Source organism: Emys orbicularis, chromosome 2 (genome assembly GCF_028017835.1).
Source record: "Emys orbicularis isolate rEmyOrb1 chromosome 2, rEmyOrb1.hap1, whole genome shotgun sequence".
Classification (NCBI taxonomy): Eukaryota; Metazoa; Chordata; order Testudines; family Emydidae; genus Emys; species Emys orbicularis.
This window is the reverse complement of record NC_088684.1, coordinates 22,610,663-22,636,505: the sequence shown is the minus strand read 5'-3', so window position 1 is coordinate 22,636,505 and position 25,843 is coordinate 22,610,663. Positions and strand designations below refer to the sequence as shown.

The following is a 25,843-nucleotide window of genomic DNA, read 5'->3' as shown; positions in this document are numbered from 1 at the left end:
GCTACCAGAAGACCAAAGAGGCAAACGGACGCTCCGGATCCCAGCCCCAGACATCCCGTTTCTACGAGGCACTGCATTCCATCCTAGGTGCGGCCGCCACCACTACCCCACCACTGACCGTGGACTCGGAAGATGGGATATTGTCCACGGCCGGTTCCTCGGACATGTTAGCGGACGGGGAAGATGAGGAAGGAGATGAGGAGGACGAGGCAGTCGACAGCGCTTGCAACGCTGATTTCCCCGACAGCCAGGATCTCTTCATCACCCTTACAGAGATCCCCTACCAACCGTCCCCAGCCGTTAACCCGGAACAGAATCAGGGGAAGGATCAACCAGTAAGTGTTTTAAACATTTAAACATTTATTTTTAACAGAACTGGAATATTAACAACAACAACAACGGGTTTTTCATGATTAGTTTGCCCTAGGCGCTTAACGTTTCAGTCCTGGGCAGTGCAACTATTGAAAAAAAATCGAACAATGTCCGGTTTTGCATGATTGTTCTGCCCAAGCCGCTCTACTGTTTAGTTCCTGCCAGTGCAACTACAGTAAAATGCGGTCTACATGTCCGGGGATAGAGCAGTAATCCTCCTGGGACATCTCCACGAAGCTCTCCTGGAGGTAATTGGAAAGCCTTTGCATCAGGTTCCTGGGGAGAGCGGCCTTATTGGGTCCTCCGTGGTAGGAAACGTTTCCGCGCCAGGAGACAATCAAGTACTCAGGGATCATTGCCCTGCAGAGCATGGCGGCATACGGCCCTGGTCTTTGCAGGCTTTCCCGAAGCATTCTTTATCACTGTCTGAGATCCTCATCAGGGTGATGTCGCTCATGGTGACCTGCTTTGAATTAGGTAGGGGAATGTTAGTATTGGGACTGCTTGCCCGTTCCTTTACAGAACTGTAACCGCCAGTTTACAGCCACGCGGTGGAGGCGGGAGAGGGGCAGCATACAGGGATCTTTCCCTGGGACAGCCGCGAGGGGGTGGGACGGGGCAGAGTTCATGCTTGCCGGATTGCTGGCAGCAGAGACTGGCATTGCTTTCAATGTGAAAGGAGGCCAGTGCTACTATTAAAGTTTTAAGCAGCCACAAGTCTATGGCTTACCATGTCTGCCTGCTATACAAAGTCCGGTGTCCTGCCCCGCTTCTCAGATCGGCAGTGCAAGACCCCAGGCACTGAATGCGAGGGCCGAAAATTCGACCTTGTCCTGAGTGCGCATGTGATAGGTGCAGTGCATGGTCTTGTTCACAGAGAAAGACTATGTTCTTTGTTCACAACTACATTTATCTTTCTGAGGAATTCACTCCCTTTTTCCCCATTCCCACAGCCACATCTGCGACTGTCTCCCAACCCAGCCTGGCATCACACTCCCAGAGGCTAGCGCAGATTAGGCGGAGGAAGAAGAGGACACAGGAAGACATGTTCTCGGAACTCATGGGCTGCTCCCGAGCCCAGGCAGCCCAGCAGACCCAGTGGAGGGAGAACTTGTCCCAAATGCACCGTTCACACATGGAACGGGAGGAGAGGTGGCGGCAGGAAGACCAGCAGGCGACTCAAACGCTGCTTGGACTAATGAGGGAGCAAACGGACACGCTCCAGCGCCTTGTGGATGTTCTGCAGGACCGGAGGCAGGAGGACAGAGCCCCGCTGCAGTCTCTCTCTAACCGCCCTCCCCCGCCACCAAGTCCCATACCCCCCTCACCCAAAGTCCAAAGAAGGAGGGGCGGCAGAGTCCGTGAAAACTCTCACTCCACCCCTGCAGACTGCTCTACTACTAGAAGGCTCTCATTCCCCAAAATTTGACAAGTCCTTTCCTTCCCGCCTCACACAAGCCCCCGCCCAAGTTTCAACCCCCCTGTTTCATGTGTAGTTGCTAATAAAATATACGTTTCTGTTAATTACTGTTTCCATCATGTTCTTTTGGAGGAGAGTCTGTCTGAAGGGGGGGGGGGGGGGAAGGGGGTTGGTAATTGGACAGGACAGTCACCTTTAGCAGGGTACAGAGGCGGGGGCAGGTCCAGCAGCAGGGCACATACACAGTGCAGTGACTAGTTACCCTGGTCAGTCTGGGAGGTGGTTTTCATGTTCTGTGTGTGTGTGGGGGGGGAGGAGGGGGGGTTGCTCTGTGACTTTGTGGCGGGGGAGGGCAGTTACAGATCTTATGCAGTGGTCCTTATCCTGGATCACAGAGCCACGCAGCAGGGGATCTGTAACCCTCCTCCCCCTGCCACAAAGTCACATAGCCCCCACATACACGCAGTCCCGATCAGGAGGGCTGGCAGGCTCCGTTGAAACAACCAGTCCACCACTGCGGAGCCTGTCATTCCTGGAGTTTAGAAGCGACATTTGCATCAGTACACTACACCCGCTCCCCACCACAGTCTGCGTCCCAGGTTTAAAACATTCCCGCGAAAACAGTAATAAAGACAACGGTGTTCATTAACAAAATAGAACTGATTTTATTTTTTTGGAAGGGGGTGAAGGGGGTATGTAACTGGAGAGGATAGTCAACATTAACTGGGTAAAGAAACGGGGGCAGGTTCAGCTTCTCTGTACAGAAACTTAAAAGTCACTGGTTACCCTGCTCACTCTGGAACCTAGCTTTCAAAGCCTCCCGGATGCACAGCGCGTCCCGCTGGGCTCTTCTAATCGCCCGGCTGTCTGGCTGGGCGTAATCAGAAGCCAGGCTATTTGCCTCAACCTCCCACCCCGCCATAAAGGTCTCCCCCTTGCTCTCACAGAGATTGTGGAGCACACAGCAAGCTGCTATAACAATGGGGATATTGGTTTCGCTGAGATCACAGTGAGTCAGTAAGCTTCTCCATCTCCCCTTGAGACGGCCAAAAGCACACTCCACCACCATTCTGCACTTGCTCAGCCGGTAGTTGAACAGTTCTTTTTCAGTGTCCAGGGCGCCAGTATAGGGCTTCATGAGCCAGGGCATTAGCGGGTAGGCTGGGTCCCCGAGGATCACTGTAGGCATCTCCACATCCCCAACAGTTATTTTGTGGTCTGGGAAGTAAATACCTTCCTGCAGCCGTCTAAACAGACCAGAGTTTCTGAAAACGCGAGCGTCATGAACCTTGCCAGGCCATCCAACGTTGATATTTGTAAAACGTCCCCGATGGTCCACCAGTGCTTGCAGCACCATTGAAAAGTAGCCCTTTCTGTTAATGTACTGGCTGGCCTGGTGGTCCGGTCCCAGGATAGGGATGTGAGTTCCATCTATAGCCCCACCGCAGTTTGGGAATCCCATCGCGGCGAAGCCATCTATGATGGCCTGCGCGTTTCCCAGGGTCACTACCTTTGAGAGCAGTACCTCAACGATTGCGTTGGCTACTTGCATCACAACAACCCCCACGGTAGATTTGCCCACGCCAAAGTGGTTTGCGACTGACCGGTAGCTGTCCGGCGTCGCAAGCTTCCAGAGGGCTATGGCCACTCGCTTCTGGACAGTCAGGGCTGCTCGCATCCGGGTGTCATTGCGCTTCAGGGCAGGGGACAGCAACTCACAAAGTTCAAGGAAAGTCCCCTTCCGCATGCGAAAGTTTCGCAGCCACTGGGATTCATCCCAGACCTGCAGCACTATGCGGTCCCACCAGTCCGTGCTTGTTTCCCGGGCCCAGAATCGCCGTTCCACAACATCCACATGACCCATTGTCACCGTGATGTCCTCGGCGCTGGGTCCCGTGCTTTCTGACAGGTCTGTGCTACTCTCAGACTTCAGGCCCTCACCGCGGTGCCGTAGCCTCCTCGCCTGATTTATCTGCATCTGCCTCTGGGAAAGGTGGATGATAAGCTGCGAGGCGTTGACAACGGCCACAACTGCAGCGATGGTAGCAGCGGGCTCCATGCTCGCAGTGCTGTGGCATCCGCGCTGTCACTGACCAGAAAAGTGCGCGAACTGATTTCCCGCCGGCGCTTTCAGGGAGGGAGGGAGGGCGGTAGTGACGGACGGATGACGACAGTTACCCAAAAGCACCCTCGACACATTTTTTTACCCAGAAGGCATTGGCGGCTCGACCCAGAATTCCAATGGGCAGCGGGGACTGCGGGAACTGTGGGATAGCTGCCCACAGTGCACTGCTTCCAATGTCGACGCTTTCCCCGTTAGTGTGGGCTCACAAAGTCGAATTACTGTCCTTAGTGTGGACACACACGTTCGACTTTGCAATATCAATTCCACATATTCAATTTAAGTGAAATCCAACTACTCTCGTAGTGTAGACATACCCTTAGTTTTTTTTTTTTTTTTTTTTTAAATCTTCTAAAATTTTATACATTCAACAACAAAAAATCCAAAGAGAGTGCTACTAAGATATATAGTATCAACCTTAAATTATTTTTTTAAAGGCAGACTCATATGTACACCAGAGCAGCACAAATCAGCCAAACTGTACTGGGAAAATCTGGCACTTAACCTGCAACTGGACTTACTGGTTCAGAGGGCTGCTACCAAGACCAGCACCATGTGAAAGGGGGAGGTGGGTTGGGAGGACTCAGTTCCTGAGTCCCAAGGTCTCTGTGTTTTATGGGCTCCCACTGTGCTTCTGCTTTACCTCTCTACACCAGCGCTGCTTCAGTGCCCAGTGAGACAAGACAGCAGAAACATGTGGAGCCTCACAAGCACCAATGCCCACACTAGTATGTAGCCTTAAATAGTATAGTAGGATTCTCCAAAGACCAGTGACAGTTTGGTTAAGTAATCTACCAATGACAACTCGACACTTCTTCAGTCTCCCTTGCACCATAGGACCATAACATACGGTTGTATGCAGATTAGTTGGGGAGGAAGACTAGGTATTGGTTAAGTTGCTTCTAATATCACAATGGCCCCACTAACTGGTTACCTGAGCTGTTGACCTGACCTCACCTTTAGCCTATATCATAACAATTAGATACAATTGTAAATAACTTAGTTACATCCTAATTTCTTCAAATAACCTATTCAAAAGATATCAATGTTATCTATATGGAAATTTGAAAAGTATACATTATTTCATTATTAAAATTGTTTGGAACAAAACAAAGATTGACATGCTAAATTTCTTAAGCAACTCATTTTTTGATTATAATATAAGGCTAGATTTACTTATAAATTCTCAGAAAATTAATTCTATACCCAAGATAGACTGTATCTTTCATATGTAACAGAGAAGTTGAATTCTTGCTTTATGTGCAAAATGGAAACCAGCCTTAACAGAGTCGTAGCCAGCACCTCCATAATTACTATTATTCTGAAAGTCATTTTAAGCAACATTCCATGATGTGACTGCCACCAATATGGATAAATGAGAACAATCAACATCCCATATACCAACCTGTTAATCCTTTTACAGTAGGGACTTCGTGGTCCTGCAGGGCTAAAAGGATATCTTCGTCTCACAGGAGAGGATGGACCAGTATAAAATAGGTTGGGCTTTCTTTGGTGCCTTGGCTCTATTAAAAGCAAAAAAGTTTAATTTAGGATATAGTTCTAGTAGATCTTTAAGTCAGAGTACATAACACAAAGAGCAGGAAACAAGTGAAATATTATCGGACAGATGAAAGTCATAACTAGGAATTACATTGACAAAAGCAATGTATGCCAAATTTGTTTAGATTTAAGAAAAGTCATAAAAACTTGCATTTAAAAAGCAGTTGAAAACAGTAACACTGAAAACTGGTTGGCAAGTCGTTTTTATTTGTTACTGTTCCTTCAGGAGGACTTTCTTAATGAAGATTTTAGATCAAGATCAGGAAACAGCAGGCATATGTAGAATTCATTTGTAATTTATTAGAAGCTTATAAAATAAATATGAAGAGTAATCGTGTTGTAAACAGGAACTAACTAAATATATAGGTTGAATTATGCAGTGATCTTAAACCACAAGATCTTTTGTAAGTTAACACGATGGAAGCCAATACTGAACAGATAATACAGTATTTAAATCCTTTTGGGAAAAACCGTGCATCACAGGATTCAAGGACACAGAGTGGTGTGCTACTAGCCTGCTGAGCACAAAACAGTGGAGAAGATGCAGGGGAGATTAAAGAGGCCAGATCTCTCTGAAGAAAGGAGGGAAAGCTAAGAAAATGAAAGTTTGTTTTGCCAAAGATGGTGTTTCTGTAGCCTCTAACCACAGACAAGAAACAAGGCTACCAGAAGGGGGGAGAAAAAAAAAAAAAAAAAAAAAAAAAAAAAAAGGATATATACAACCTACTTTCCAATGGGGCTTGGTAGCGTACAACAGTTTTCCTCTGTCTAAGGTCATAGCGCTTTTGATTATCTTCTCCATCCTCATCTTCCTGGTCTTCAGCTTCTTCAGATGACTCTATAATTGTAAATTACACTTACCCTTAGTTTAATGGAAAACAACAGAGTCTTAATTCATTGATTACATATACCATGAATACCACCAACCATATTTAACATTCATAATAAACCTAGCTAACTGATATAATAGAAATGCCCTCTGTATTCTGCAATGTTAAGGTTTAGAAGCCCTTTCTGTTTAAAGGATGACTCTTCCAAGTACTCTAAAATCCTCATGCTTATTCAGATTGCATTGAAATTTGGTGTGCCTCATAGGGGTGCTGGGTAGAGTGAGTGATGCAAATATGGGGTCATTTGAGCACAGGGTTCCCAAGATGCAGTTTTTGGTGGGAAGCTGTATTTCTTAAGGTTGAGACACTACCAACTTTTTTGGCACATTCCTGGTGGTCAAACTAAGGATCTGATCATCACCCAAATGGTCTCAATCATTTGACTGTTATTCCAGATGGTGCCATGCACTAACTACCCCTTTGGGGAAGCAACACTGAAAATGTTAAGGAAAGGGTTTAGCTCTCTAGCTTAGTATGTACTAAAAACATACATTACATGGACATGTGCAGAAAGACTACCCAAGAGAATTTCCAGCCAGACAGTGTCACTTGACCTGGATGGCTCAAGGGGACATGCTGTGGCCATGAAATCTGAATTACACTGAGGCATCTTAAGTTTGAAACCCCTTCTTTGCAGAAATTTGAGAAAACTATAGGCACGTTACTAAATCTGCCTGTCAAGGGCTTTTATTTTGGGGAAATGTAAACTGAGTACAACAGATAATTCAGAAGGCAGTCAAACTAATTTTCAAAAGAAAAATAAAATTACACATGTGAATGCTATTCTGGGCAGTTGGGGAGTATGGGGAGAAGGGTTTGGGGGATTATGAGGAAAAAAGGGGCTAGGGCTCAGGCAGACTGGGAGGGCGAGATGGGGTGGGTGGCCAGCCAACACACACCACATTCTCCCCTCCCAGCTGCGTGTCAGGATCTTGGAGGGAGGGGGACCTGATCCTATAGGTGGGTTGGAGCTCCTCTCCCTGCCATCTACACAGGCTCTCAGGGCTATGCCTTTCTAAGGGGATCAGAGGCTCTCTCCTTTCCTCCCTTGTGCGCGCGCTGGGATCTAGGGAGTTCCTAAAAGTAGATCAAATTAAACTTCTGAAAAGCAGTGAATGAAGAGTTAAGAACATGCCATCCCCACATGGGGTAGAGGGGCTGGCCAAAGTGTGGGAGAAAGCAGCCAGCTTGGAGGGGGGGGGGGGGGGGGACATAGTTGGGGCTTGGGGCCTAACACAGTGTGCAGCTTGACTTATCTAACCAGGTAGCACACAAGCCTCCAGTGAGCTGCTGCCAGTGATCCGTATGTATCAGCAGAGGGCACCAGACAACAAGGAGCAACTTTTTATGCGCTAACAGCTTAATGGGATGGAAAGGGAAGGCTGAGCAGAGCTGAAAAGGCTGGCAAGGAGGCTATATGATACGGGAAGGGAGAGAAGAACAACACCATGCCAGTCTTCTCATGCTCTTTAAGTTACTGTTACCAACATAAAAATAAAAAATGTCAAGATGTTGAGAAACAGATTATGTCTGATTTCTCTCTGACCTGTAAGCACCTCCACCCTCCAAACATTTCAAAGCACAACCATTATACCATTCCACTATAACAAACTGAACAGTAGGTGGGAAGAGCCATTCAGGAATCACGTACCATTGTTTATCCTTTGCTAGCCACAGTAGCACCTCAACTCCAAACATAGGTGAGAACGACAACTGCCTAAATGACCACTAACTCCTACAAAACACACTTTTCTTTCAGTTAAACAAAAAAAGAACCTAGGAAATTCACTGACAAAAAACTTGGTTAATGAATAGTTAAGGTTGCCTGTAGTATTTCGTGCCCTTCCAGAATGTTAAGTTCAGCAAAAAACTCAAACCTCTGAAAAAGTAGGAAATACAAAGTTAAAGGTACAGGACAATACAACCTTAACTTTGCCCTTTTTAAGCAATGCCCCAATATGCCCATAACACATTCACCTCTACCCCGATATAACACGAATTCGGATATAATGCGGTAAAGCAGTGCTCCAGGGGGGCGGGGCTGCGTACTGCGGCGGATCAAAGCAAGTTCGATATAATGCGGTTTCACCTATAACGCGGCAAGATTTTTTTGGCTCCCAAGGACAGCGTTATATCGGGGTAGAGGTGTACTTACACACTGCCTTTATAAATATTGCAGAACACTCATGTAATAGGACATGTGACCTATACCTGTCCTACTCTCAACCACTTAGCCTACACTGCATAGAAACACCACCACATCTGCTAAATTTCGCAACCCTGTTACACCCTTTTGTACAGGATGCCATTTAAATATTTTTATTAAAGCTAATGTTAAAAAATTATATAATGCATAGGTTGGGGGGAAAAAGTGTCTGTACATCTGGGTATAGTGCTTAGATTATCCACAAATATAAAGTTTGTTTTAAAACTCATAAGATACATGTAGTGCATAATCAGCAATAACCCACATTTAGGGAATAAATTTAAGAATACAGTTTAGTTATTAGCATCCAAGTATTTGGGTACACTACTCATGAAAAGTTATATAGAGAGTTGGTTGTAGAAAGCAAATATAGCAATGAGTGAAGATTGCCCTCAGTATTTGAGCATTTAGGGTAGGTTATCCATTTAGAAAATACTATACTCCCACATACTATCATTAAACGGACAGACCACTCACATCCTACTTTGCTGCTGACAATCCCGATGAGAAGAAAACCCCTGTGCACTGCTAGTGACAACCTTCAGATCTCATTGCTGAAGTGAGTCTAGACATGATACATATGCACCGCTTTCTTTTGATCACATACTGATGTGAGAAGGCAATTGGGTCAGGAAGAAAGGTTCAGGGTCTCTGAGAGGCAGGGTCCCCAGATCTCTTATCACAACTCAGCCAACCCGCTCAATCTAATCCATCCACCATTCAATACAGCTAGCTATATTTAACACAATGAATACAACAGCAGGTGATGCATATAATTCCCAGGATATTATTGCCTGTTCCACGGAGACAAAGTTAAGGTTGCATTTGTGCATACCTTAACTCTGTATTTCCTGGTTTTCAATCAGTTTTGCTGAACTTGACATTGCAGATGGGCACAAGACGATACAAGGCAACCTTAACTCTGACTTAATGAAGCTTTTTGCCAGTGAATATTCAAAACAGGCAGCAAAACAAATATCTGTTATGACAGGACTAGTTTCTATGAGTTAAAATCAATTATACTAAACTTCTCTCTGCGTGGATTTCTAAAATTGTGTTACATTCCACTACATACTGGACCTGAAAGACTGCAGACTTCCAAGAGCAATTTACGCAAGAGATAGTCCAGGATTAGGAAATCAGTAAAGAGGGACATTCATATAGAAACAACGGGTAATATCCTGGCCTCATTAAAGTCAACGGCAAAACACGCATTGACTTCAGTAAGTCCAGGATTTCACCCACTGTTAATTGTCTCAGATGAAATGTCAATGCCATTAGAGGTGATAATTGTATTTTCTGTTTGCAGTGATGGTCTCAGGATATTAAGAGACAAGGTGGGTGAGATAATATCTTTTATTGAAGCAACTTCTGTTGGTGAGAGAGACAAGCTAGGGCTCTTCTTAGGTGTGGTATTTCTGTTATTCCAAGACCAAACCGTAAAGAAAAAATTCTCGTGGCTAACAAAGCCCAGGACTGGGATTCAGGAGATACAAATTATTCCCAGTTCCACTGCAGATTATGAGCAACAATGGACCAGTCACTAACTTCTCTATGGCTCATTTTCCTCCATACATAAAATGGGGATATCTACCTATAGGAGAGAGGCTTATTTTATTAGCCTTCGTAAAGTAGTTGAGGTCATCTGATGAAAGGCAGTAAAAGGGAAAAACCCAAGTATAGTTATCTGGTATCTTATTTAAAAATATCCTCATCTTAAAGATGAGCTGAACTGATAGAGATAAGCCAAAATATATAGTACTAGCTGGATGCCCTACAGAGTAATTCATATTATCTATACAACCAACTCGCTCACTATAATTGATAAAAAGTTTTACCCAATCCTCCCTTTGAAAACATTAACATTTTTCATAGAATTACTGCCTGCTGATAATGGAAATAGTAGGAAGAAATCCTAAATCATATGACAAATTATTTAGAGTTTACAGGTACAGTAAAAAAATATTTTTAATGTTACCCACATTCACCAGGAATTTGTTAAATAGCTGATCTGGGACTAGAATCTGATAATTTCTTCTACTACTGTGAATAGAATAAGGGGAGAAGAGGAAGCACAATGAAGACCTGAACACGATTAACCTCTACTATGTATACTGTAGTAGTGCCTAGAGCCTTACACCAGATCAGAACCGTAGAGCCAAATATACAGGATATACAAATATACAGGAAAAGATAGCCCCCTACCTCAAAACCAGCATGGACAGAAAGGTTTGATAAGGCCATGAAAATAATTATTTGAATAAAGTTCACTCAAGAGTTGACAGATCTACACTCGTGGTTGTTTGAGATTCTAAATGAAGAACTTGCTTTGTTTTCTCAAAAGCTAGTAGCGCAATATCAGTTTACATTCAGATGGTTATTGCAATTTTTTTTTTTTTTTTTTTTTAAGTGAAAGCTTAAATTCTGCAAAAATTGATTGTCTACATCCCTCTGCTCACTGGAGATAGCTTCCTACTTGCCAATAACTTTTCATGTTGCTTTTTCAAGCCTTTATTAGCACCCCAACATTATGTGCTGAAAATGTTATGTAACAAGAATTAGATGTGGGGTGATTCATAAAGGCACTGTAAAATATGCCTTAAGATATAATAGAAAAAAATCTACATTAGCACACACTGAAGAACTGCTGACATTTAAATCAAATTCTGAATGTGCACACATTGGAGAAATAAAAGCATGTACTGTTGAAAAACAGCTAAGACAAACTGTAGGTAAATGTAGTATAACTACAAGTGTTCAATAGCAATAGTTGCAAGAAAACTGGGTCTTGAGTTATTTGAAATTTCCTATTTTGTTTTTGGATATATTTGCAGTTTAAAGTCTACACATGTAAGATCTCAAATTGATAACATTCTAAAAAGCATTTTAGATTAAAAAAGTGAAATAAAGCACTGGCCTTCCAGTAGTTACAGTACTTGGGCTGGAGCGATTCAAGAACTGTAAACAGAGAATCTAGAACTAGCAAGCTGAATTTACTTTTAGGACAGCAAGTTCCCTTTTTCTGATTAATGCCCTTAGCAACATCCTTATGCAGATGGGGCAGAAACTCCTACCAATGTGTTGTGAAGAAAAAGTACATCTACAACAGTGCTAATATTCTCAGCATCAGCAGTTTTGATAGTTCATTTCAACAACACTGGCTAAGAATGAAAAAAATTCTGGATATTCAAATGTGTTTTGAAACTTTGTTTATATTGTACAGTGCAGTATCTAACATTTTCCTACTTTCACTTAAGGTGAAAGTAAAGCATGACAAGCTTTATTTAGAACATTATTTCTACTCTGTTCAAGGGACAGCTCTTGCCTCTATTATTAACTTGTGACATCAAGGAAAGATGGAAGCTTGCAATTGCACACAACACAGAGAGCCATGTTTTACGAAAAAAATTTCTGTAGTGTAGAACCCTTCAACAGACCATATTAGAAGTGTTAAATATAACACAAAGAAAATTAAGATAAATAGTGACCTGCACTGCCATCTTGATTATCAGTGGTTTCTTCATCAGTTCTTTGCTCTCTCTTTTGCTTTCCTCGAGCATACATATCAAGATTTTCCTAATTACGGGACGGGGGAAAAAAAAAAAAAATCATTGACAGTTATATAACAAATTTGCACATGCTCCAGTCCCTGCAGCATGAACATCATATATACAGCAAATTTATCAAGGTATTGCACATGCATAAAAGGCTAAATTAAAGTGTGGTTGTACTTAGCAGAACTAAAAGTGGCATTGGAAGGCCAAGTTTATTGTCTCTTAATATTCACATCAAGTATACTCCATTTCAGTTTATGTAACAAATTAAACCCAATCAGAAAACTATAAACATTTATTCTGCTCAATATTAGGTAAAGTAATCCAAGAATTAGAAAAGGCCCATCTATTTAAAGTCAGTTCACTATCCGCTTTGCCTCGGTCTTCTCAGTTAGCACCTTCGTTCACGGACAATAAAATTACGAAGGAGGATAATTAGCACCCTGAAAGAACTTCTTCCAGCACCAGTGAAAAAAGTGTGGAGCTGCACACGTAAGCTGCAAGTTCCTCAACTGTATGTAATCTACCTTTAAGAGACTATTTGAGGTGGTAACATATCAAGATGTAGCTGGCAAAGAGGAACTGAAACCACACACACACACACACACACACACACACACACACACTTTCCAGACCAGCACCATCCTCTATGTTTGCTTTAACCAGCAAAATAGGATAGAAACTGATAGCTGAGGATCAAAGCTACAACCGGTAAACATATTGCTTGTGCTTATTCATTGGAAGCCTGATCAGCTAGCAATCCTTTTACAGATTTCAGTCAGGTTTATTTTCTTTTAGTTTTTAATAAGAATTAAAGTATTAAAAGATTGAAACAATTGTTAGTAAATATAAAATATCCATTCAAAAGTGGTAATAAGGCTATTCAGAAGTTAGAATATAAAAATACTGGCTTATGGCTAACATCTCACTGTGATAACATTATATTCTCTACCCCTCTCAATATAGCTAATATGAAATGCTAATATGAAAATATTAAAAATAAAATACAAATGAACAAGTCATTTGGCTGTTTAAAAGACAGTCTCCTTATGAATCTAGAGAAACATTATGAGTGCATATTTACTTCCTCGGCATCATTGAACACCCCAAGATCTTCCAAGTCTATCATTCGGCGTCTACGCATCTTCTTCATGTCATCCATTTTTTGTAATACTGCTTCTGCAGTGCTGATATAAAAAGTGCGACACATGTGAGTTCAGACAGTATGAAAAAATGTGCATCAGTTAGCATGACATTTCAATATGATGTGCTTAAATTGACACTGTTAAACTGATGCATAATCAGTTTTTAAAAAATAAGTTTTAAAAAAGTTTCGTTTTTTTTTTTTTTTAATAAGAGATGTTTCTTTCCTCTATTGCTGTGTGAAAAACCCACCTAAATTGAGAGGGGGGGGGGGGGGGGGACGACGCAACAACAAACAAACAAACCCTATAGAGAAATATTTTTCTAATGTCTTACAGTTATAGTAGTTTTTAGTGCTAATTATTCACTTAGTACTATCACAAGTTTCAGTCGGAAGCATTATTTTAAATTGACAGTGTCACTTTAAGAGACAACAAGACAAAATGTTTACTCACCCTTAACTGTACTTCTAGACTTAGTATTGTTTTTCCATAGTTTAAATTACTAGACATGCACCCTATTGCTGTTGAGCTTTGAGAATCGTCAGGAAAGCAATGCCCACTGGGGCTGCACAAGTGCCATCCTATAGCACCAAACATTCACAGGCTATAAAAGGAAGAAAACTCCAGCACTAATATGGTCACTAAGTCAACCAATTCTTTCCTCAGTCAAAAGAGAAACTCCATCACTTAAGCCCCCACAACTTGTACACATGTGGCATGAGATCTATTTAGTACATAAGGAACTCCTGACACCAAAGAAGTTGCTTCACCAGGGGTAGGCAACCTATGGCACGTGTGCCGAAGGCAGCACACGAGCGGATTTTCAGTGGCACTCACAGTGCCCGGCTCCTGGCCACTGGTCCGGGGGGCTCTGCATTTTAATTTAATTTTAAATGAAGCTTCTTAAACATTTTTAAAACCTTATTTACTTTACATACAACAATAGTTTAGTTATATATTATAGACTTACAGAACGAGACCTTCTAAAAAACGTTAAAATATATTACTGGCACGCGAAACCTTAAATTAGAGTGAATAAATGAAGACTTGGCACACCACTTCTGAAAGGCTGCCGACCCCTGTGCTACACCAATCCATTACTGTCTGGATGTATGCTTCTTCGATGCCTAAGATGGTGACAGAAACACTAGGGTCCCAGAATCAACCAACTCCTTTCTTGGAATGGTTTATTCCTAAATCAGAACAGATGCAAGCCAGAATTTGGTGTTTTGGTACCATGCAACTGGCTTCCTCATAACTGGCATTTTCTGAGCTGAAGAGGATAGCGAAACCAGTTGTAGATTGCAAAGTGGACTGGGGCCCTGGCTCATAAGACAAGCCTAGAGCCACCTCACCCTGTAAGCAAGGGTTAGAACAGTGATCCCCAAACTTGTCATGTTGCACCCCCTCCTTACCCTTGTCCGAATCCACCCTCCTCTGGAGCTGGGGTCGGGAACCGGGGCCTGGAGCAGGGCCACGGCTCCTGGGGTTGGGGGTGTGAAAAGGAGGGCATGCAGACAGGGTAAGCGGGCAGAGGCCGCAGCCAGGGGCCAGGGCAGAGCTGGGGACAGAGCGGGGCTCCCTCCTTGCACCCCCAAGGAGGCTGGCCCAGGCCTGCCGTGCCCCCCTCCCCAAACGTTCCTCCATGACCCTTAAGGGGTGCACCCCACAGTTTGGGAACCACTGGCTTAGAGGTATACAGGCTTTACATCAAGCAACAATCCAGGAACAGGGTCTCCAAAGCAAATTAAACAAAAGATATATGCATCAGATTCTAAGGACATAAAACACACCTTTGAACTCAGTCTTGGTAGACCTTTGAAGACTGGATTAGTCATAACTCTCCAGGGGCTAAAACCAGGGTCAAATTGGCCTAGCTGCACAACAGCGAAGACTATAATAAAATTTTAAATTAAAAAGTCTAAAAATACTAACTACAGGTCAAGAAAAGTTATCCCAACAGGGAAGAAAGGCCCTACCATTTACAATTGACTAGAGGCAGGAAGGAAACGATGTGGCTAGGACCACATGGTCCTTTTATAAGCTTGATTCTGAACACTTGGTGCTGTGAGCAGGTGGTTGTGCAGTCCAATAGGTACTGCATTATAGAAGGCTCCTGGAACTCAGCAGCGCCGTAGGAACATATATAAAGAATTTTCATAGTTAATTTATTTTTGGCAAACTTTTTTAATAAGTTTAGCCCACATGGTACTCAAGCACATGCTTGTAAGTAAGCCTTTAGGAACCATTTTACCATCTTTGAAGGACAGAAAAACACTTACTTCGTTATAAGTTTGTCAAACAAAACGGATTGGTTTGTAGTACTATAACGGCTTCGCCTGATTCTGCAACTGCGACGCACCTCCACATCCCCACTCTCTCCATGGACTTGTTCAGCAGCTTTCACATCAGCTCTGGTTTTCAAAGATCTAGTGACTGGAATTACTATGTTTATAAATATACAATATTAAAGAACATATTTTTCCTCAAATATGGAGAAAAAAAAATCTTGCAAAAATCCACCAATGTTGGACGTTAGTTTAAATACATGATTGTTACTGTTATCACTTATTTTAATTTAAAGTTGAAAGTACTTCTACACATTATATTCTATACTTAAAATCACTCAGATAGAGATATAATTTGTAACAGATTTAAAAAAAACGTAACCAGCCAAGGTAAGTATGCAGTTTATATTCTAGGTAAGAGCAAACTGGAATAATTATTCCTATCTTGCAAAACACAGCTGTGCACAGTTTTAGTCTACATATTCTACTTTTAAGATGTTTTCCTTCACTGATTTATACAAAGTTGTATCATACAAATATTTATATAAATACTGGAGGCAAGCTATTCACAAGTAACTAGCTATTTTGGGTGTGTAAATCTTTGAGTACTCAACTTGACAGATTAAAAGGGATCAGATATACAGAGGGTCAATGTTCATGCTTTCAGGAGATTTAATTTGTCTAAAGTTGCGCACCCACATACAGACACACTCAAAATCTCAAGTCACTTTTGAAAAACCTGGCAAACATTTATACATGGCATCGTTAACCTCACACTAAAAAGGCATGTTTTTAAAATAGTCACACACACACACACACACAGTCACTACTGTACCACACAGTTAAAATTGTACACAAAATAATCACCTTAGATCAAAAACACTTTACAAAACCTAAACTTGATTATAAACTCACAGGTTTTAATTATAGGATTACCAGTTTACTGTAAACAAGGAGGAGTTGATTACAAAACCTAGAGTTTTACATATTCCAAGTACTGTTCTTGGCTTCTATCATCATCAGCAGCATCGTCGTCATAAGGTTGCATATAAAATTCAGACACCCTAGTGTTGCCCAATCAGTAACTTTCAATGACTGATGCAATACTGCATACAGTGTATTTTAGTTCTGCTATTAAAGTTAGTTGCCCGAAAATGAGCTAAGAACACTGTTAATTTATTCAGCACTGCAGGTTGATTTCAAGTGAAACAATTCGAGTTAAACAAAAACACAGGCATTTTAAAACCTACCACTAGCTAAAAACTGGAAAGATTTTTATTTTCTTCCTTTACCTGCTTTACAATCTTCATTTTTCTGGTCAGCCTGCAGCTTAGCCAACTGCCTATATAAAGAAAGGGGAAATATAAGAGTTATTGCACCTGCTTAATCTATTTGGGTATCAAGTTCTAGATTTCACTAGCTTAAAACACCGTCTTATGCAGACAAAAGATCTATTATTTTTATAGGGCCCAAAGACCACAAAAAGGATCTGGGTACTGTATGCACATACATAGGTCTGAGAGAGCATTTGTAATTCCAGACTTGAAAAGAGATCATTGATTTGCCCCACTGAAGTTTTAAAGTTTGAAAAACCAATTCTAAAGTCAAAAAAGGACTGGTATGTGAAGCATACATCTATAACTGTGGAGTTTTTCTTGGCTTGACTATGGTAGGTAAGGCAGAGTTAGTACACCCTCCTTATACAAGCAACAGTAGTTACAGGCAAAAAAAAAAAAAAAAAAATTAAGTTATTTAATTGTAAGGTTATTTCTGAAGTGAACATTAAAATTCACTTGGCCATGGTACACTCATCTTTTCTATTCCTTTTTAGTTTTAACTGTAAAAATGTAATAAAGCATTGTTCAATCCTTATATTGCTCCATTCCCTGCTCAAATGAAGCATAAACTGATCAGAAAGTAGATGGAAGAACCAGTTAGGCAGGAATGCATAAGCCAAGTCAACTTGCTGTTAGTGAATGGAGAAGTCTATTCTCAGCCACCGACAAGGACACAAAATGTGACTGTGCTGAGAAGACAAAAAACTTCACCACTGAAAGTATTTTTCCTCAGAAAGTTAAACATTTGACTGTTAGAAAAAAAGAGAGTCTCCCACCTTAAAATTAAAGGGACACCATCATCTTATATACCACTCTTATGTCTGAAAAATTAACCTACCATTGTTTCAAATTACAGTTAATATTACTATAAGAACAGGATTTGGAAAAAAAAAAAAAAAAGTGTATCTTTATTTTCTTTTGCTATGTGTAGGATAACATTGTGTATAATTAGTTCCACCTTTCCCTGTTTGCGGAGATTCTTAACACAGCAATGGAAGAGAGACATTTCCTTCCTCCCTCCCTCCCCCCTCCCACAAAATAAAAATAAAAAAAAAAAACAATTAAAAAAAAAGCCTGTTTGAAAAAGAGCAAAAATTAGGAAGACTATCTAGGAACTGATGGGATATTTTAAATTACTTTTACTCCTCCCCAGCTTTAAGTGACTAGATTTCAATTTAACAGTGATTATTAAGAGACATGGAAAGAGAGCAGTTACCTTGTAAAGTGTCTTCCATTAACATTCTCACTTAACATTTCCATACTTTTGTCAAAACTAGAGTCTGAAGAGTGCAGGTTACTTTTTCTCATTGGTCTTAAGGAATGTCCAGTAAAACATTCAGCTTTTCCAGAAGAAAATTCCTAGGAAGATAGATGAAAAAGAAAATGTTCTAGTTAAAGCATGTACATTTAGTAAAATGGGAAAATTACTTCTTTCCTGCAAATTTTCATTCTAGGACCCTCCAAGTCAGAGAGTATTCACAGTGAAGTATTTTACATCACCATGATCTTTATTAATAGCCTGGGTTTAAGACTGCTCCTTGGGAAGAACCCTCTAGAACGATAACTTCCAAAATGGAAAAATACCAAGAGTATGTCACCACTACAGCAGCGCAACTATGCCGCGGTAGCACTATGGCGTAAATGCTTCTTATATTGCCAGAATGGATTAACTCCATCGATGGAAAAAATCCACATCTCAGAGAAGCAGTAGCTAGGTAAACAGAAGAATTCTTCCATCGACCTAACTGCATCTACACTGGGGATTAGATCAACTTAACTACCACTTTTTACAGCCTGGAGCAACATAGGTAGGTCAATCTAATTTTTAAATGTAGACCAGGTCTCAGTACTAGTCAATTCAAACCATTTGCAGCAGAGCCTTGACTTGAAATTTAGGGATTTCCTGGAGGAACACCCTCTTCCTTTTCAAAATACTTAAGGGAGCAACAGCCAGAAGAAACCCTAGACATAATGCAATCCTCCGAGGGTCAGACTGTTGGACACGGAGGGTCCTAGAATGAAAATTCACAGGTAAGACACAGAATTTTCCCTCAGTCCCTTCCATGGCATACAGTCTTCACTATGGGATGTAGAACGCAGTAGGTCATCCCAAGGGAGAATTCAATTTACCCATGCATTAAGGGTTACTGGAACACGCTGTTTTGTAACAGCCTTCTACAAAACACTGCATCTGCAGGGATGAGGATGTCTCATGTTACAGAAGTGTGGATGGAGGTCTCTGTGGTAGCCTTCTAGGCCTCCTCATAAGATGTGTGATCTCTGCTCACAAAACTGTTGCTCTTTTCAGAATGCATAGTAATGTGAAGTTGTACCTGAGACATTGAATAAATAGGCACATCTAACTTATGCACTTCTACTTTCTGAGGATGTTTGGATTCAGTCAGAAGGGCAATAATACTACTTCATATTATATGACACTGTGGACACCTTGGTGATGGAGGCTTGGTTAGTTCACAGAACTACCATCTTTGACAGAAAATTTGACTCAAGTTTCATTGAGAGCATACCAAGCTCTAAAATCCCAGTTGGACAAGAAGATGATGAGCAGGCAACTTATTTTCAGTCAGAAAGAGACCTACCACCTACATGGTTTTATTAGGACTCACAGGCCACAGATCAAGATCATGACACAAATATGCATATTGCCAGAGGACTGAGAAGAGAGGTGATCTTCAGGAATGTGTTATGTGATGGTGATGAGGGGTTGGTTTCTTATAATGCAATATGCCTTGCTGACTTGCCCTTCTAAGAAATGTTGACCTTTAGCCCCAGGGTCAGGCCACCTTATAAAAAAACAAACATAGAATGTCCTTTGCTTCAGCTAATTGGTGTCCCTTGTAATACCAACATCTAAACCTCAGAAGACTCACAATGTCTGAGATGCTAGGAGGGTTTTTTATCACTTTCTTAGAAAGAACAACTACAGCTCCTTGCTCTGAGCTTCCCAGCTGATGGGTTAGTGGATACTATTCAGGATAGGTCCCTGTTGCACTCTGTTGTGTGTGCATGAGTTTGAGCAGCAGTTCCAGTTACACCTAGTTCAGGTCTGAGACCCCAGACCTGAGTTAATGAGAAGGTGATTATATTCACAGTGGCCTGTTTCTTCATAATCTCCATTACCATCTTTACTCTCAGTGACTAAGGGGGAAAAGGAATAAAGGAGGCAGTCACAGAGTGACTAGCACTTAAGGGTGAGCTAGGGCTAAGTGCATCTGTGCCTTATTAGTACACCCCAGTTTTGTTAACTGATTGGGCCTAGGAGGAGGGCATCTGAGTCTTATAATAATGGGATGAGTGCCTTCTAGGAAAGGGAAATGAACTCCTGCTGTGAGGAATGAAACAGGAAGAGAAATAAGCATAGCTGGGAGCTCAACAGCAGCTGGAGAGTACTCCTAAATCCAGTCAGGACCAGTTCAGGGCTGACTCAGCAAAACCTGAGCTCTAGAAGGAGACTCTGTGGAGCAGCCTGGAATTGGGTGAGACTACATGAGGAGAAGGGTGCTGTGAAGCCGCTACACCTCAACAGTGAAGAAGGCTGGGAAATAGCCAAGGAGGCTGGAGTTTATGTCCAGCTGCTTAAGGAAGGCTGAACCAAAATGGAGCAAACTGCTCCCTTAAGGAGCAGCCTGCAGCTGTAAGAGACTATGGCCCAGGAGAAGAGTCCTGGGAATCCTCCCACCCTTCTACAGGAAAGAGGGCTGAGGAAATAGCTGAGGAGGCTGGAGTTCATATTCAGCATTGAACAACTTATAGTTCTTCTCAGAGGTAGTCTTATTTGCCTAGAGAGGGCGAGACTGTGAAAGACTGAGTTTGTCACCAGCGACCTGTAGGAGATGCTGCAGAGCAGGCCTATACTCCTTGACGGAGGCCTTTTTGCCAACTTCATGAGATTAAATCACCCTCTGATTTTGGGTGTCTCTCTCTCATGTAAAAAGCAACAGAGAGTCCTGTGGCACCTTTAAGACTAACAGATGAATTGGAGCATAAGCTTTCGTGGGTGAATGCCCACTTTGTCGGATGCATGTAATGGATCATGTACTCATGTAGTACCTCTTGATTTTTTTTTCCAAGCTGGATTTAAATGCCTATAGGTTGATTAACAGGCTTTCAAACTGGTCTGTGATCCAACAAAAGGCTAAATGATCTAGACTGCATTCCCCTGGTTCTAAGTGTGTCTTGCTGAGCCAGCTGGCCTGGATTTTCTTTCTTGATGTAGAACTCTGAGGAATAGAGCATCCACTTCTGGATCGAACAAGGCTGCTTCTCTTCAGGAAGATGGTATACATACATCCATACCACGTTCCTGAAGAGTCATCTGCTGAAAGTGGAGGGGTGCACTTGACAGTCCATAGTACAAGACAGATTATACTCCATGTCTACTTCTTGAGCTACATGTCCCACCTTGCCTTGCCCCACATCATGATGGAATCCAGGTATGTTCCCCATGCACAAGGTCTTCTATCTGGACCCAACATCTCATAGCTGTTAAATAATTAAGAATTAATTCACCAAAGATGCTAGTACTGGACCTCTGATGAAGTTCTTTATATTCTGATTTGTTGTAATTACAGGCTAGATACAAAGCTAGAATTATGCTGAGAATCCATACAAGGATAACCTGGAGTTGAATCTGAGCCTTTTATCTTAGGAGGGTGTGCTAACGTTTGGCAAATCATACCCTATCTTCTGTCTCTCTCCTGAATTAAAGATGGTCTTGGCCAATAACTTAGCTGCTACAATTTTGTGAGGGCTGTAACTGGCCCTTCCACTTGTTCACTCAAAACCATGCTTCAGAAGGCTTTTAGCAATGGCTGCTGTGCCCTGTAATCCAGACAAGAACAGACACATTTCCCTTTCACTTATGGCATTCCTCAGGGAGTTTTAAATGCACAGCAAATCAGAGTCTGGTGAAACATCAGTCTTGGAAAAGTAGGCTAGGGAAATCTAGTTTAAAGAAGATTTTATGTAGGCTTTTTTATGCATGCTCACGGGCCTCCCATTTGAACACAGACCTCTACAATTAGATCACTGCAAATAGTCTCAGAGCTGAAGATCTTATTTGCCTGTCTGGGGGTTTGGCAGAACACTTCAGCTGGTATGACTATGCCCTTTACTAAGGAGGCCACAGCAGGTTTAACCTTCAGTAGAAGTAGGTCTTGATAAGGAATTCCCAATCCACCTTAATCACTTCCTCAAAACAGTTGAGGAAGAATTACAGTTTTTCACCTTTGAGGTTTATGTTTCATTTTCTACACATGCATCTGTAAAGTTGCCTTCCCCCTTCATGCTTAGCACTGAGAAACTTGGTTGAAAGTCTGAGGTATCTAGCTCAGCAGTTCTCAAACTGTGGGTTGGGACCCCAAAAATCCTCTTGTGCTGTCTAAAGTAAAGAGTGATTGGTTTTGGAAATCCTTCTAGAAAAGCTTGTGTCTGTTTGCTTCAACTTTGATGCATCTCCAAAGAGGTAAACTAGAAGCCAGTGCTGAGGTGATATTGGAGGAGGGGAGATCAGCACTGGTTCACAGGGCCAATGGCAGCTGGACCATCAGCTCCCACTCCTAGGGAAGGATTAGAAGTCTGTGTGCTGGAAATATGCCAGAAAGTCTGGAACCAGAGTTGGTGACTTAAGCCTGTGCAGACAAAAGGGAGCATAAGAAGACTCAGGCCCTACATGTGGGTCCAAACAGAGCAGCCTGCCAAGTGTCCAGCAGGGGGAACTTGACCAGGGCTGAGAGAGTCGCAAGCATGTATCCCACTGTCACCCTTACAAAAATAGTAGCCACTTCATGAACTTCTGTAGGATCACTGGAAGGGGGAAGAGGAGGTAGGCCTATAGAACAGGGAAGGGAATCAGCAGGATGGAGTGAAGTGATTCAGAGTGGGGATTAAGTATTAGGGGGTAGCTGTTGTTTTTGTGGATACAGACTAACACAAGGAGTCCGGTGGCACCTTAAAGACTAACAAATTTATTTGGGCATAAGCTTTCGTGGGTAAAAAGCCCAAATACATTTGTTAGTCTTTAAAGTGCCACCGGACTCCTTGTTAGAGTGGGGATTGACTGCACAGAATGAGGAACGAACCAGAGCCATTGGAGACAAATGAGTCATTAGTAAGGCTGCGAGTTTGTCATGGGTTCCCTGACTTCTGCAGCAGCTGGCTCAGGGGCAGCTCAGACAGCCCCTGCACCAGACGCACCAGCCACTGCTGGAGCAGTCTTGGGCCACCGCTCCTCCGCCCCAGCAGCAGCAGAGTTAGGGTGTGGGAGGGGGCAGGGGTTGGGGCACGGGACAGGATGAGGCAGGCTCTGGGCAGAGCTTACCTGGGGGACTCCCCGGAAGCAGGGACATCCCCTTGCTCAGCTGCTAGGCAGAGGTGTGGCCAGGCAGCTCTGCGCATTGCCTCCGCCCACAGTGCTGGCTTCACAGCTCCCATTAGCCAGGAACCAACAGCATGGACATGGCCTATGTAATGGCTGGGAGCAGGAATTTCTTCCTCCTGGTTGTTCTGAGGGACCTGGCCTTCCCCTGAGATTCAGGAGGCCCAAGTGATGCTTTCCTGCTTGTTCTGCAAACTGAGAGAATAAGGATCCCATGCATGGGAGGGAGGTTCTGGGGAAAAACAAAACACCCCCACTACCACCACAAACACCTTACCTCGAGTTTCATGCCACTAATGATGGCCTGGTCTCAGTGAACACAGCTTTCATGCAACTTGCTCAACTATCTCAGCATGGATCTTGCTCCCATGCTGAGTTTTGCTGGAGCCTGCTCAACTGTGTCTGCATGGACCTTGGCTGCATGCCATCTGGGAACTGGGTTCCTGGGGCTGCTGTCTATGACTGCCATTTCTATGGGGAGGAGAGATTCTGTCTTTCTAACCCACCTCAGAAAGTCAGAAGGTTGGGTGTTGGTTTTTTTTTTTTTTTTTTTTTGAAGTTTAGAAGTTTTGAGGGAAAAAAGCCTTGAAGCCATTGAAGAAACTGACAGTTTGTTAAAAGTCCTGCGAAAGCTCTGCTAAAAGGGAGACCTGAAATCTCACGTGTGCTGCTCGGAGGCAGAGAATTCTGGAGAATTCCTCCCGAAGGACAGTACAAAGCCCAGGCTCAGAGCAAAGATCTGTTCTGCCTCCAGCTGCTATGGAGACAGCGAATGCCCCACTGAGAACTTAGTTTTCAAAAGATACTCATCCACAGAGGCCTAACATTTCTAAAACTAAGTTCTAACATACAAGTTAGAATTTCATTCTGTTGTGATGTTTTGCTAACTGGTAGTGATCCTGGAATTTAGTTAGGCACTTCAAATCCCTTTAAACATCAAGCTCCCAAATGTTCCTTCTGGGCTGATCTCGTACTTACTCTGCTGGGGAAAGTTTAAATTTTAGTTCTGCTTTTAAATTATGCAAATACGAAGCTTTACAACTGTTCTGCAATTAACTGAAAAATCCTTTGTTTTGCACTTCAGAAGTGACATGACATTCTGGTATACATGTACATACACCTTAAGTGGGAAAGGCATTTAGTTGTGAAGTAGTTTTGGACATTTGAATTTCACATACTGGTTATTTTCCTTTCCAGTTGAAGCATGTACCAGTGAGACACCTAATGTTCTCACTGTGGATATGGCAACATTTAAGGGATTCCAGAGGAATTTACAGAGGGACAGATCTGGGTCGAACATTTTGACCCAGTTTAACTTTCTGACCAAATGACTTTCTCGGTTTCAAACAGCTATATTCTGAATAACCAATAAAGAGCTTAGATCTTTTATTTAGGATAAACCATGCTTACACATCATTCCTCACAATAATCCCTTAACTTTTCAATTTGTTACCTGTGAAGGGGTCTCTAAGTAATCAACTCAGAACATACTGCTGCAGCAGCTGTAAAAGCCCATTACAGGCTGATATGGGAGCGAGAAAGTTGCAATTGAAGTACAGTAACTCCTCGCTTAACGTGGTAGTTATAGTCCTAAAAAGTGCTACTTAAGTGAAACGATGTCAAGCGAATCCAATCCTGGAACCTAACCCCGCTTATTTACATAAATTATTATGGGGAAATTGGATTTGCTTGACATAGTTTCACTTAAAGTAGCACTTTTTAGGAATATAACTACCACGTTAAGCGAGGAGTTACTGTACTCTATGTATACTCTGTCAATTGTTTTTAAATAGGTAAACCAGGATGAGCATGGCCAGCTCTGGGATGTGAGACATATGGGGGGGGGGGGGGGAAGAGAACCCTAGTGCGTGACATATGGGTATATTTTATATAGTTTGTGTTCAGAGGAGGCAGGATATGCCTGTGCATTTGTCTCAGTTGGAACTGACAAGATTTACCCTCCCTAGTTTCCAGAAGTTTTCTTTTAGAAAAGAGGCTCAGGTCTTAGCAGTTCCCTCCTGAGCAGGGAATCCTTCCCCTCTGGAAGGGGGAAATGGATTAAATTCAGATGGGCTCAGCAAGCTGGTACTTTTTAGGATGCTACAACTTTGTGCTCCAGCAGCTTCAGTCATTGTGTAAAGATATGATTTGCCCTCACTGATTTATGCAAAATGTTAAATCTGAAGGCGAACGATGACAGTTAACAACAAAATTTAAAACTTTCATTGCTGACTACATGTTAATCTGCACAACCCACCACAGTAACATCTCACTGCAGTGGCCTTGTCTTCACTGCTACAAGATGAGTTTTCATCTGGGGTGACTAACTCATGAACTATCCTTCAGTTTAAAAAAACAAAAACAAACCCACAAACAGTGGAGACCAGGAGATAAACTAAGCAGGGCCAACCACAGCAGGAGGATAGTAATGACCTCACCAAGTTTACATCAGAGTGAGACTGAAGTGCTTTATCTCCACTGTGGAGCCCATGATGTTACACACCCACCCACACACCAGTTAAAACCCTAAAGACAAGGCCTAAAGCTCTGAC

The 25,843-nt window shown here is 42.5% G+C and overlaps 1 protein-coding gene across 1 annotated transcript in view; it reads right to left on the bottom strand.

Moving 5' to 3' along the window:
• ATAD2 (ATPase family AAA domain containing 2) overlaps positions 1–25,843 on the bottom strand; it is a 114,908-nt gene that overhangs the window by 88,437 nt on the left and 628 nt on the right. Inside the window, exons 2-8 of the mRNA XM_065400132.1 lie at positions 18,111–18,253; positions 16,850–16,899; positions 15,552–15,714; positions 13,209–13,311; positions 12,059–12,146; positions 6,202–6,312; positions 5,320–5,437 (exon numbers count right to left, since the gene is read on the bottom strand). Of these exons, the coding sequence (XP_065256204.1) occupies positions 5,320–5,437; positions 6,202–6,312; positions 12,059–12,146; positions 13,209–13,311; positions 15,552–15,714; positions 16,850–16,899; positions 18,111–18,253 (776 nt within the window). The remainder of the gene's footprint in view (positions 1–5,319; positions 5,438–6,201; positions 6,313–12,058; positions 12,147–13,208; positions 13,312–15,551; positions 15,715–16,849; positions 16,900–18,110; positions 18,254–25,843) is intronic.